The sequence below is a fragment of the Rhopalosiphum padi genome, chromosome 2 (genome assembly GCF_020882245.1).
Source record: "Rhopalosiphum padi isolate XX-2018 chromosome 2, ASM2088224v1, whole genome shotgun sequence".
Taxonomy (NCBI): domain Eukaryota; kingdom Metazoa; phylum Arthropoda; class Insecta; order Hemiptera; family Aphididae; genus Rhopalosiphum; species Rhopalosiphum padi.
In genome coordinates, this window is record NC_083598.1 from 23,760,498 (window position 1) to 23,774,199 (window position 13,702).

At 29.1% G+C, this 13,702-nt stretch overlaps 2 protein-coding genes across 2 annotated transcripts in view; one reads left to right on the forward strand and one right to left on the reverse strand.

Annotated features, from left to right (window-relative positions):
* LOC132919421 (KAT8 regulatory NSL complex subunit 3) lies at positions 1–7,513 on the forward strand. Its single transcript, XM_060981011.1, has 14 exons — positions 1–353; positions 430–542; positions 600–752; positions 1,003–1,267; positions 1,331–1,477; positions 1,553–1,691; positions 2,167–2,336; positions 4,192–4,340; positions 4,414–4,561; positions 5,011–5,128; positions 5,503–5,724; positions 6,238–6,342; positions 6,432–6,787; positions 6,975–7,513. The coding sequence occupies exons 1-14, from the start codon at positions 282–284 to the stop codon at positions 7,296–7,298; spliced, it is 2,481 nt and encodes an 826-aa protein (XP_060836994.1). The 5' UTR covers positions 1–281; the 3' UTR covers positions 7,299–7,513.
* The window catches only part of LOC132919422 (putative methyltransferase NSUN7), a 22,398-nt gene continuing 15,898 nt past the window's right edge, over positions 7,203–13,702 (reverse strand). Inside the window, exons 6-12 of the mRNA XM_060981012.1 lie at positions 12,011–12,180; positions 11,302–11,449; positions 10,251–10,403; positions 9,329–9,532; positions 8,468–8,581; positions 7,875–8,014; positions 7,203–7,775 (exon numbers count right to left, since the gene is read on the reverse strand). Of these exons, the coding sequence (XP_060836995.1) occupies positions 7,457–7,775; positions 7,875–8,014; positions 8,468–8,581; positions 9,329–9,532; positions 10,251–10,403; positions 11,302–11,449; positions 12,011–12,180 (1,248 nt within the window). The 3' untranslated portion in view covers positions 7,203–7,456. The remainder of the gene's footprint in view (positions 7,776–7,874; positions 8,015–8,467; positions 8,582–9,328; positions 9,533–10,250; positions 10,404–11,301; positions 11,450–12,010; positions 12,181–13,702) is intronic.

Below are 13,702 nucleotides of genomic sequence, written 5' to 3' on the forward strand. Positions count from 1 at the left end.
CTACTAAGGCCGTGGTGTTGATGTAACGAAATTTTATCTTTTACTTAACTGAAGTCTTAATTATTTCATTTTATATTATTTTATACAGTTTTGACTTTTGATAAGATATTGTTTACATTATTTGATACATTAACACAAGTGTTATAGTTAAACTGTTAAATGTTATTTTATTAGTTTTGTTATTAACTATTTAGAGTTGAAACAATTGTAGAACATCATCTGGTAGTTAGAAAAGTGTTTTACAAGTTGTTTCATTTTCTTTAGACAATACAACATTCAAAATGGATTCCGACGTGGACTCAGAACTAAAATCAGATTTCACATCGTACCTGGAACACATATCCCAAAGAAAAGTATGTTCTTATTCTGTTAATTAATGTTTATTTATGAATGTATAAAATTGAATTATTGTTGTATGTAAACGCATAGAAATACCAACATAATGCAACGTTGACTGAACACAGTTACTCGTCATCCGAATATCATCAAGATAATTTGTGTTCTACAATTCAAACATTATTCATACACAGATTTGTTCAAAAGTAAGCCTAATCTACTAGTTCGAGTTATTTAATTGACACATTTATTTTTATTTTTAGTGAAAATTCTACTGATGAAATTGACATTGAAACTGTTGACAAAGATGTGAAGTTATTAACATACAGACCTGAAGTTGAAGCTAAATCAATAGAATCATATAGAAATTCAAAATTACCTAGAGACCCTGAAACGTGGGAAGATAATATTAATAAGTATGTTTGTAACTTCCAATATCATTATAACAATCCCGAGTTATTAAATAAATATTTTTGAACTGCATGATTTTTAATGCAATTCAAAATTGTTTTGTACAACTGAATATGATATGTCAATGACATTATTATTCAGAAAATGTTAGAAGTTTTGAAAAACATTGATATTGCCTAATCATTGACATCATGAATCAATTTAATTTGGTTCTAGTAATAATAATATGTCAATTAACATTATTATTTGTTATAGAACACGGTGGAATAAACTAGAACGTACTTTGTTTGAAAGAGCTCTATCTATTTTATATACAAATCGCCTATCGAGATTAACGTATGAAGGTACAGTACAAGAATATGTTCAAAGAATCATCAGTACTGAAAAATCAGTAGCTGAAATGCACCATTTATTAACTAATTACACTCACTGGGACATATCATTGTCGCAATGGTTGCATGGACTATTCATTTCAAATTTACCAGATGACTATCTTGCATCCTATATTGATATATTAGAGGTATTTAAATTATTGTTATTATTATTTCCATTTTACTTATTATGTATAATTATATTTTAATAGAAATTGAAGCAAATTGCTCCAACGTTTGTAAATGATATGATATCAGCAAATTCAATAGGACGTTCTAAAGAAGAAATAAAATCAAAGTCAATTAACTTAGATGAACCTGTTGATCCGTTCAACTATATGTTGGTAACTTATCCACCTGTAAGTATAATAAATGCTTTAAATGTTATGTGACTAATTATATTCAATTAAGTAAAGTTACAAAATATATTTTAGCTAAAATTACCAAAAAATCCTGTCATCATATTAGTACCTGACTTTCCTGGGTATTGTACACAACCAAATACGAGGACTTATGATTGGATGAATGATTTATCATATTTAGCAGAATTAGATGTTGCTTTGGCAGCAAAAGGTAAACAAAGCATATACATTGAATGATAATTTATAGTGTAGACTCATTTTTTCAAGTAATTTTTTTATTTTTTAAAACAATAATATGAAACATACAATGAAACCTCAATAACTCGAACCTCTATTAGTCTAATTTTTGGTAACTCGAAGGAATGACTCCTGTTTTTCAATGTATGTATTATGTGGGATAAATTTTCTCGATAATTCAAACCCCGCTAACCCGAATTTCTAGACAAGCAAGTTATTTGATTGAATTTTGGCTTATAACTCAAATTATTAGACATATAAAAATTACTAAAATAATTTATATGTATATAGAGTATAGACACTTGTATGATTATAAAAATAAATTAGTTTTTTAAAATCACAATAACTTAATGATTAAATTAGTGTTATGCATTAAGTAGATTACCTTGTACAAGTATGTAAATTATTTTTTAATTAAGTTAATATATAATTATTTCATTTTATCGCAGTTCCATGGGATTATGAAGAGTACTCTCGTGAAGAAGAATTAGATATAGAAACTAGTTTAGAAGCCATGGTAGATGCTACAAGAAGTAAAGTTATATCAGTACGATCTGAAGATGCCAGCAGACCTATTATCCTAGCTGGTGTTGGAGTCAGCGCTGCTATAGCTTGCCAAGTAAATATATTTTATTAATCCGTATTTTTATCAACATAGTATTAAACAAAAATATAACAGTAAATAATAAATATTGATATTAATGGAAATATAATTTCAATATTAACATATTGTTATGAATATACTGCTGGATATCCTCATTACTCATAAGGGGTGGTTAATTTAACCTAAAACACTCATTATTTGATAAAAATAATATATTTACCATTTTTTTATAGTGAACTAACATTTTATGACTCTTTTATACCATTCTATTTCGCTTACCTTAACTTTAAATTCTCATAACTCAAACTACTAGTGCAAAATTAATTTTTATAAATGTAAGTACTTTAAAATAAGAAACTAAAAATGGATGTTAACTAGAAAAATTTAAAAATGGCCAGTTAAAATTGTAGAGAAATATATATATTTCTTTTTTAAATATTGATTTTTAACAAACTTATAATTATATAATAAAAATATTAATTACAATGGATTCCGCCTAATGTGGGCAATATGGTTTGGTCCCAATACAAATAATTAATACTACTAATTTCGGCTTTTATTGGCAAACAGAGGCACAGGGCTGGTCCCAACGTGCCCACATTAAGCGGATTTCACTGTATAACTGTTATAAGTTATAATTTGGGTTGGGTTAACAGAGTATACAAAAAAATATAACTAATTAAAGAGGACACTGCCCACCTGCATAAAACACTACATAGTAAATTAATATTAACCCTTTAACTTGAAGACCTATTTTTCATATTAAGTAATTTATGAAAATGTGGCATATTTGGAAGCCACTTTATTATCTTTCAAAATCAACCACTAAATATTTAATCAGGTTATAGCTAAATGTTAGAATGTTATTTATCATTATCACTCAGTGTTATCTCTTGAACAGTGAATGCATTTCGCGGTTATTATGTTATCACGGTGTGTTATCACGACTATACCAGATGAAAACCTATATTTATTATAACAAATGTAATTAAAAAAATTTTTTAAATACTTCTGTTCATTCACTGTTTTCTGACAAGTGGAATACATGCAACATGTCACTAACACATAAAGGGTTAAGCATGACCAATTTGTGTTAGATTAACTTTTATTAATTTTAGACTGAATTATTAAATTTTAAAGTGAAAAACATTGTTTGTCTTTCTGCTATGGTTTTTATATTATTTTAATTTTGAAGTTAATTATTAGCATTTTTATGTTTTGAAAAAACCTACGTTTAAATAGATGAATGTTCTTCTAAGATAAATTAGGATATCATACCAGCATATGGTATTACAAACGGATATGGGTATTTGAGTAAGTTATACCATGAGAACATTGAGAACTTAGAAGCTATTGAAAATATGGTTCTATTATTCTCGTTATTTTGTACTTAATCTCAAAAGGCCTCATGTTGTTTGTTTCTCTTTATCAAAAGACAAAGTCTGTCGATCTTTTCCTCAAAAAAAACTATAACCATGTAGGGAATCTATGCCTAACCCTGGTGATAAACTTCCATAAATACTATCCAGTATCCATTATTTTATTTTTGAACTTCAAATCCCCAAAGGTGGTTTTTGTTTTTCTACTATACTTGAGACCCATTTTGAACCTAACCCCATAAATCAAGAACAAAATTAATATGTTTTAATATTATTATTTTTTTATTTTTTTGTCGTTGAAATTTAAAATGAATCCTTTATCATAAAATATTACTTGCTACCAAATAATAAACAATAAATATATATAGTTTATAAATGTGTGTAATAAATGGTTTAGATATACAAATTGTAAGTTACAAGTTTTAATTTTTAATAACACATGTATAAATTTATTATAAACATATAAACTAGAAATTTTTTGTGTTTTTTAGGTAGCTGTTTTAGAAAAAGTTGATGGATTAGTATGTATTGGATTCATTGTTAATTCATCCGAAGTAAAAAGAGGTTATGAGGGTGATTGTATTTTGGGTCTTGAATGTCCTACAGTTTTTGTGACTGGCCAGCTAAGTATCTTTTCACCGTACGTTGTTACTTATTTTTATTAGTACATTGAAAATAAATTATTCTTAATAAAAATTAATAAAATGTTATAGGGTTTTGGATATGGAAGAATTAAGAGTAAAGCTTAAATGTAAGACCAATCATATACTAGTTGGTGGAGCCAATGATGAATTGGTTATGAACCATTCTACTAAGATGAGAGAGGCAGTCACTCAAAAACTAGTAGACAGATGTGTTTTGGTATAGTTTTAACTTGACACTATTAACAGAATGTCACACCCACATGTGGTGTTGTTTCTGTCTTACAAATGTATAACGTATACAATTCAGTAGAACCAATTCTATGTTTTTAGCTTAAATATTAATGAACTGTATTATCAAACTTTTTGTTCTTTTATTGGTTTTTTACGTTAATTTAATTTTTAAGTGAGTTATAATTTTATTAAATAATAAAATATAAAAGTGCTCATAATGCACTTAATAATTAAAATATTGTGAAACACCAATGAGAAAGCACAGAAAATGTTTTGATTGTAAGTCAATTCACTCTAATATTAAAGCAGACAACACAAAACTGGTTAAACTAAACTTAAATTTGGTAGGTTGTAAGACAATGACAACACATGCAGGTATGGCGTCTTCTTAATAATTAACTTTTGACAAATATTTATAGTTAAATCTTTTTATAGGAAGAAATTGGAAATTTCCTAAAAGACATTTTGGAACCTTCACCAAAAATAACTCGTAAGCCTGATGTTGAAAATACAGATTTTAAAAAACCCGTGTTCTCCAAAAAAAAACCTACTAGTAAGACTTTTATTAATATATTTTTTTTTTTTATGTGGATTTAATATAAGTAATAAAAATGTTCTGGAATACAATAATATAAATGTATAATATTATATATTATATAGAAATAGTTTATGAGTTCATTAGGTTAAAAACTATACTCTGTCCAAAGAGAAAACATGCCAATTCCGTACGCAACACCCTGCCTCTAGACTGGTTTCACTATGGCTGGGTTCTATGCAGAAGTACCAATTTTCATCAGGCCATGGCATGTTCTCATGTCGGACAGAGTATAGATATTACATTAAACTCGCTGTACATTATATAATTCTATGGTTACAAACTAACATGGTGACTTTATATTCAGCATAGAATTTTTTGTTTTAAATTAGACAAACCTTTAGCACGCCTCAACAAAGGAAACCAAAAACTTATCGTTTCTGCCAATAAACAAACTCCGAAGAGACAAACTGCAAATCGCAAATCTATCAAAACACCGGGCTCTTCTAATGTATTGATTAAAGATGAAGAACTTATGCCTCCCCCTTCATCTGGTATAAATCAGGAATATTATCTTCAATGTGAAAATCCTGACTCCACCATAAATACTATTCGTAAGTTATTTTAGATAATATTACATATAACTTTCCATATGAACAAATATTTCTAATTATAACAAAGATTAAGTATACAATAAAAACTCCTTGTCGATAATTTATTGTTCATTATTTTAATTTGGATACTACTCACTAGTGGCATGATGGCAGAAATCGAATAGATACTTATTTCCACCTCCTACCATCATGCACCACAAATGATTCAGATCCAAGTTAAAATAATTAGCAATAAATGATTGAATTGACCTTACATTTTCATGGTATTATAATATACTGTTATGTTATTTACTACTATTGGTGATTTCGCATTATGAGCAACAAGGTTACTGTCCGCGGTCGGCGATAGTAGTCGGAGGGGCTGATAACTCTCATTGACTGCGGACGGTTACCTCGTTGCTCATAATGCGAAATCGCCAATTGCAATGAAGAAAAATTATTATGTTATGATAACATTTGATATCAAAAATTAAGTGTTAAATGTTCTTAAGGTTATTTAAATTTATTTTTTAGAACAAGAAGAAATGTTTATACCTAAATTAGGAAATCAAAAATTTTCTACTCTAGCAGAATTATTACAGGAACAAGACAATTTCAATTTCAATGTTTCTCAATCAAGTATGTTTCAGCTCAATACTAATACATATGCCTTTATGTATATTGTATTCGCATCCACTAATGATCTATTTTTCTTTAAAATACTATAGCTTCATCTTTAACATCTATGAATGGTTCACCTGTAATGATCACACCAGACCAAAAGAATATTGTGGTATGCAGTTCAAATTTTCAATCACTACAAAATCAAACGACTGCTCCTGTCATGGAAGAAATCACACCTGATCAAATATTGGATATGCCAATAGTCTTTGCAGATGAACCACAAGAAGAAGTAGTTAAGCAGAGCGTTGATAACGGTTCCTATTTCATTACAAATTTAAATGAATTTAATGAACGGAAAATGGTTGTCAAAGAAGAACCTGTTGATGAAGACGAAGATTTTGATGTTTTATGCCCTACTGTGTCTAGGACTACAATTCCCGAACGTCTAAAAATTAAACAGGTATGTGTATAATAATTAGTAATTACTTAATAAGACTTGAGTTGACATGTTCTTTATAACCATGTAATATGCTCTTAAAAATATACATAATATAAAACATCACAATTATATCAGAGCTCTATACTCCAAACAACAAGTAGACACATCACTTAATTTTTATAATATTTTATATTTTTAAATTTTATAGGTTGCATATGACTCGCCTTCCAAAGTGAAGCTAGTAGTGAACAAAGCACCGAAAAGCCTAGTACCCAGTGGTTACCAAACATTCTCTGTTCCCAGTCAAAACACAGGAAATATTCAATTCGTAAACAGATTACCCATATCGGCTGGTAATAAAATTAGAAGAATTGAAGGAGGAATAAATTCTAGGATTATGCCAAAAACTGTCTCTATCCGTCAAATACAAGACGGTAACCTCAAAATACTTAAAAGTGCAACTGGACAACAAATACAGCTGAATAAAATTAAAACAATGGCAACCACCCAAAAATTCAAGAAAATAATATAATACCAAATGTTAAGACTATAGTGATGAAGAAGCGCACACACGACCTTTACAAGTTGCTGTTAACAAAAGAGAGTTAGTTAATAAAATATTTATATTTATGTTTTTAATATATGATATTACATATTATTATTGATGTATTCAATTAATTATACTATACGTCACAAACATATATATGAACACGAATAAATCCGTTTTAATTTTTGCGGTTTGAAAGACGTAGTGACTTTTTTCAATCTCAGTGGTATTCTGTTTGTACGTTTTCCAAACCTAACCATTTGCACTTTGGTCCACGCAAAAAAAGGTTTTCTCAATGCTTTGATTACATGGCGTATGCTTATTCTCCACCAGCGGACAGCTACGGAAGTCTTGTCGTACGGCTTATCATAACGAGGACACTGTAGTGTTTTGTTGGCGCAACGTTGAAGAAACGCGTGTGTAGGCGTCAAAACGTGCATTTGTTCAAATTTCAACATGACTCTAAAATAAATACGTTTAAGTCACATACATTATTTAATTTGATAAAATTACAAGTGTTTGTTTATTCTTTTTTTATTGTTCATCAATCATCAGTGTTACCTGGGTTCATCGCTATTGGTCAGAGACAACAGTATAATGGGACTGGGAATCTTCTGTTTACGTCCCTTCACCGGCTTGCCGAACAGCCCTCTTTGCTCAGCCATTCGTATCAAATGGTTAGCGTCGAAAGTCATCAATTCCTTGTAAACAAACAATACAATGTTGGAATAGTAGATGTTTTCATACATACCTGCTCTGCTATTAGAAATACACTTATGTCAGTTTCCTTCCTAATTTTACAAACTCAGAACAATATAATTTTGTAAAATGTGTGTAAATTAATAACGATTGAATATTTTTTTTATTTGGAGTTTAAATAAAAACCTCAAACACTTACAACGATAATAGTTAATGACGTGTCTCTTTAATTTAATAATAATTAATACACATTTAACAACTCCATGCTGTAGGAATATATAGGATTATACTACAAAAAAATTATTTAAATTGTATTTACTAAGATACACACACAGTATAGCCTATAGCTATATCCTATCCTAAATATAAGTATATCTTATAATTAATTTTGAACAATCTATATTTTTTATATGCCTGAATGGAAATAGTTAATTACTTGTATATTAGGTACTCACCACTCTTTTGACGGCGGCCAAATAAAGACTTCCAGTAACATGATTCTTTTCCATATTCTCAATTGTCTTATCCGGATACAGTATCATCGTCTCAAACCGATCTTTGTCGGGAATCTTAATATGAATTATAAACACATGCGCATGTGGTTTTTAACAAAGATATTCCTAATTCCTAGTCTTATTAAGAAGTATTTCTTTCCTAAAATGCACTTTATGCACTAGCTTACAGATAAATAATATTTTAATTATTTATACCTTAAAAGAAAAAATTTATATTTTAAAATGAAGTAAAAAAGATAACACGCTTAAAAAAAACAAGAATAGGCAATAGCGAAGTATACAATGAAAACCTAATACCTACACCTATACGTAGGTTTAATAAAACAGCTTATTATTTAAAAATAAATAATAATATAGATGATTTGAAATAAGAAAACAAAAACTTAGAACCTTGGGTACCTAGATTTTAACAGTTTTATGAAGTAATGATGTGAAAAACATAACATTTTTGGAAAGTAATGAGAATTTTCCACTCGTCATCTTTACGTCCTTTGAATAATGTCAAATAAATCTTGAAATTAAAAAAATATTGAACTCTGTTTGCAATATGTGTCTTCCAAGTTGTTATATAAATATGATAATATATTATATATCAATAATCTATATTTATTTTTTATAAACGGGTTCTGATTTTCACGTATATATATATTACTATAAAAAATGGTTCATTAATAAAGGCAGGTGTAATTTTTGCACCACCTGTATTTATTTTTTTTATAATTGTAAATTATGATTAATGAATATACTGTAAATATGTATTATATTATTATACTATAATGTACTACTAATTCATATACAAACCTGAACCGGATGGAAAACTGCCGGTCGCCAGGGTGTTTCAACAGAAGTGCTGAATTTGTTGCTATCTTCGGCGCTCACCGATGAATAATTGTCCATGTTGTGCTTCTCGTACGCCCATCCGTTCATCTCTTCTACCACCGCCTTGACCATACCACCGTTTTCCAACTCCAACCGGGAATGCGTTTCGTATACCACGATTTGCACCTATTACGTACAGAATATATATTGTCATAAATACGTATACGACTATACGGCCCGATATAACTGGGACAAAAAGACAACATTTTAATTATATAATATACATATTTCATAAAAAAATTAATATTTTTATTATTAATTATTAATATTGACATAAATAAATTTCACAAACAGTAATTTAATTTTTAATAAGCGAAAGTTTTAATGAGTGGACAGACTGTCGACGAAGCTTGTATGAATAATCAATTTATCTATATTGACGTATTTGGGCTGTATTTATTCATCCGAAAACTATGTTGTGACGCCATTTACATTTCTATCTTTCAGATGTACCTTGGAATGCTAAAATTTCAGTACAAATAGTCACGACTCGTGTAGATGAGAGAAGTGAGATGGTTATGAAAGTTTGAACTTTGATTGGATACGACGGATACGTATGTCAAAAGATTTTGTTACACTTTGTACTGTTGGAAGCAGAAGGTCTTTGGAACAGTGTGCAGATTTTTAGACATAAAACTGTAAAAGGATGCTTTAGTAATTCAATGAAAATATTTTAATTGAAAGGTTCGAATTTTGTTTTTGTGTAAGTCTTTAAGGGCTTAACTATGCTTGAATTGGTTTGTGTAATTATATATTTCTATGCATAGGTACCCCTAGGTAGTTAAGCCCAAAATATAGAAAATTTAAAATTTAAATTGTAATATATTTTAAACGGATTATCCACCTGAGGTTTAGACATGGCCATTCGCAGAGTATCTCTCTGATCCAACATGCAAGGTATGTCTGATGACTCTTCGGTGTAGTCCAACGACGCCACGGCTCTGAGCAACGTCAGGTCTCCACCTTTTGAACACACCAACTGAACGGGGTCCGTGACCTGTACACGTAATTTTCCACTAAATCACTATATTGTACATTATATACGTGTTATATCACAAGTTTCAAAGTGTTTCACAGTTTTTCCTGTAGTAGTTGTAATACATATCCTGATATCCACCCACCAAAAATAAAAACAATATTTTTATATAGACGTTATTTAATGAAAATTATAAAATGTACCTAATTTATTGTTGTTACATAATTAAGCCGTGAAAATTGATCGTATTTTATTTTTATTTTTTTTTTCAAAATCTGTTAGGTATTTTGAAACTTTTTCATTAACCCTCTAAAAAAAGTAAAAAGTAGAAAAGGCAGTTAAAGCCTTAAGTACTACACCTTTAATGGTACACCGACGCCTTAAAATTGAATTGAAATTATTTCTCCTCTGTTCAAAATAGATCATTATTTATTTTAAAAATGTCAACACTATGTTTATTTTTTAGTTTGATAAAAATGATTAACTGGCAATCCTCAGTACTTTATCATCCGCTAACAACATTTAGCCACATAGGTACCGTAAAATGATATTTTATGATTAGACATCACAATACATCATAAACGTCAACTATACTATGTGCATTGTGCATGTATTAAGTCTTAAGGAAAATATAATTTATGTTTCTACAATATTGATATATTATTTATTATTAGGTACTTTTATTAAATAAATAAAGCTACAATATAGGTTTCGAAAAAAAAATTGTTTGGTTCGGTAAATTAATGAATAAGGTATCTACTTATTCTTTGCCTAATGATTCGTTGTAAGGGGCCATAATACACTGAATGTTCAAAATAAAATATAGGAATCAAATTACTGTTTTATATTTTGTATCAATTTAAGCTCTGCTTTTAGCACTCGGCACACAATCTGGTATGATAAATTATGACGATCTTACCCCAGTATTGGTGTTTGGCGGTGTAGCCAGAACGGACACGATATCCAACGACAGCTGATTGTTGGAGCTCGACTGGAGGAAATCTTCGGTGAGCAATTTGCAGTTCTGCACTCCCAGGCTAACGAAATAGTTGTAATAGTCGTTTTTCCTTGAACGAATAAAAAATATATACAAGTTAATAGTCCGTAATAATAATTATGTATTTATGATATAACAGTCGATCGATAAAATATTTCGATGGCATATTAGTAAAAGATTAAAAATCAAATAAATATTATATACAAACGTATTACAGTTTACGGAAGAATAGAAAATGAAATATTATTGTATATTATTAAAATATATTTATTTTTAATAATAATGCCATGTATTTTAATTTGTATTATTAATAATTTAATTTCGTACAAAATGTTATCTCAAATTGAATATTTCACAATGCAGTAAAAAAATGACCGAATCAAATTCAAGATCATCATACGTTGGAATTTTTTCGTGTTACCTTTACTATTGTTTACTTTACACTGTATGCTGTGGCGCCGAACTCAGATTTTTTTGCAAAGCAAAATTCAAAACTTTTGTCCCACCCGTCCACTTTATGCGATAAATCTATTTAAGAAGTGAAGCGATCGCTTCACATGACGTATAAGTTCGGTGCAACTGACTTTATGTATACTGCGTCGGATACGATGTAAAATATGCTTTTTCAAACCTTTCGGCGGCCCCGTAAACGATGAGTGATTGCTTCCGTTTGAACAACAGAGATGCCAGGTAGGCGACAGCCGTCTGGATCGTAAAATGCGTCTGAGCTACGTTACCGCACAGCTTGTTGGCGCTCATCGTTCGGTCTAGCATAGCGGGGCCCAAACAATATCTGCGTTCCTGTTATAATACGAAACATCGTAATTTATACAAATTAAAAGTTATATGCAGCAGGTACCATATATATATATACATAAATTCTTCCCCAGGAAAAAAAATGTAATATCTATTTAATATTTGCCTATAGTGATATTATCATTGTCTACTCGTATTATATGATTTATGGAATCGAGAAAAATTTATAAATTTTCGTCTGCAGTAATAAAATGAAATGTTTGATATCGATACAAAAATCGTTTTAAATGTTGTAAGTGTACCTATAACGTGTGTACACGTATCTATTGTTGTAAAACGTATTTTCTTTATTTCGAGTATGTGGGAAATATTATTTTTATTTACAATTCAACTCCGTCAGTGAGATATTGAGGAATTTTCCATAGTCAGTATACTAAAGGTATCGGATAATTTTAATTCAAATCAATCGTTCACTTTTTGATTTCCTACTAAAAACTAAATATTATATAGGTACCGTACCTACTACTGTACTAACTCGTATCACACGTATACTGAAAATATTTTTATGATATACTTGTTGCAAAAATTGTTGGAAACTATTTAATTTATAAACATTCTTATGTTGTGTATTAAAAAAATAATTTGTCGGTATATGCAAAAGTGAGGCTTGTCAGGCACCTCACGGTAGTTGTGACTTGTCGCACTAGATTATTATTTTACATTATATACCTGGCAACAATAATGTACCGATACACAGTGTATACTGTATACAAATTACAAAAGTACTATAAATTTGATGCGTGTCGGACTTCAGTTTACACAAATGGCAGACTGAAACGCACGCGTCTCAAATAAACCAAAGTCTTGAGTTATAGACTCTAAGTCCAATTAATTAGAATAGACTGAAATAAATCATAATATATGAAAAAATTCACTCTGACAGTCTGACAAGAGACATTACACATCTATCACCAGCAGTAGTAGGATTCTATCGCATGCTCGCAATAATAATAATAATAATAATAATGGAACAATAAAACGCCCTTGATACCTATAATTGATTAAATGCGTTTTGTTTGGTTTAAAAAACTCATACTGCCGTTGTTAATTAATTAAGACATAGTCCGGTTTTTTTCAATATTTGTTAAATTGATATGAAAATTCTAGGTAGGTATTTATTTAATTTGTTTTGATTTTATTGATCTCAGAGTCCAAAACTATAACCGTCCCGACCCAATACGTATAATATAACAAATGTCAATGGTACATTTTAATAACCATTAAAATATTGACATTCATTATATATATTTATATATATATTATATATATTTTTGGTCATTTTTTTTTATTTTTTATTTCTATGTTTTCGATATTTTTAATACTTTTCGGCTATTGAAATTGTTTACACGGGATATTATATCTCTACCAATAACCAATAAATAAATTTGAAATATTTATAACAATACAAATAGTTTTAGCATAATTCAGTAAAATAATTTATATATATTGGTACTTATGTGAAGAATTTTGTAGGAGTGATTTAATGAAAACGTATTATTCAAAACTT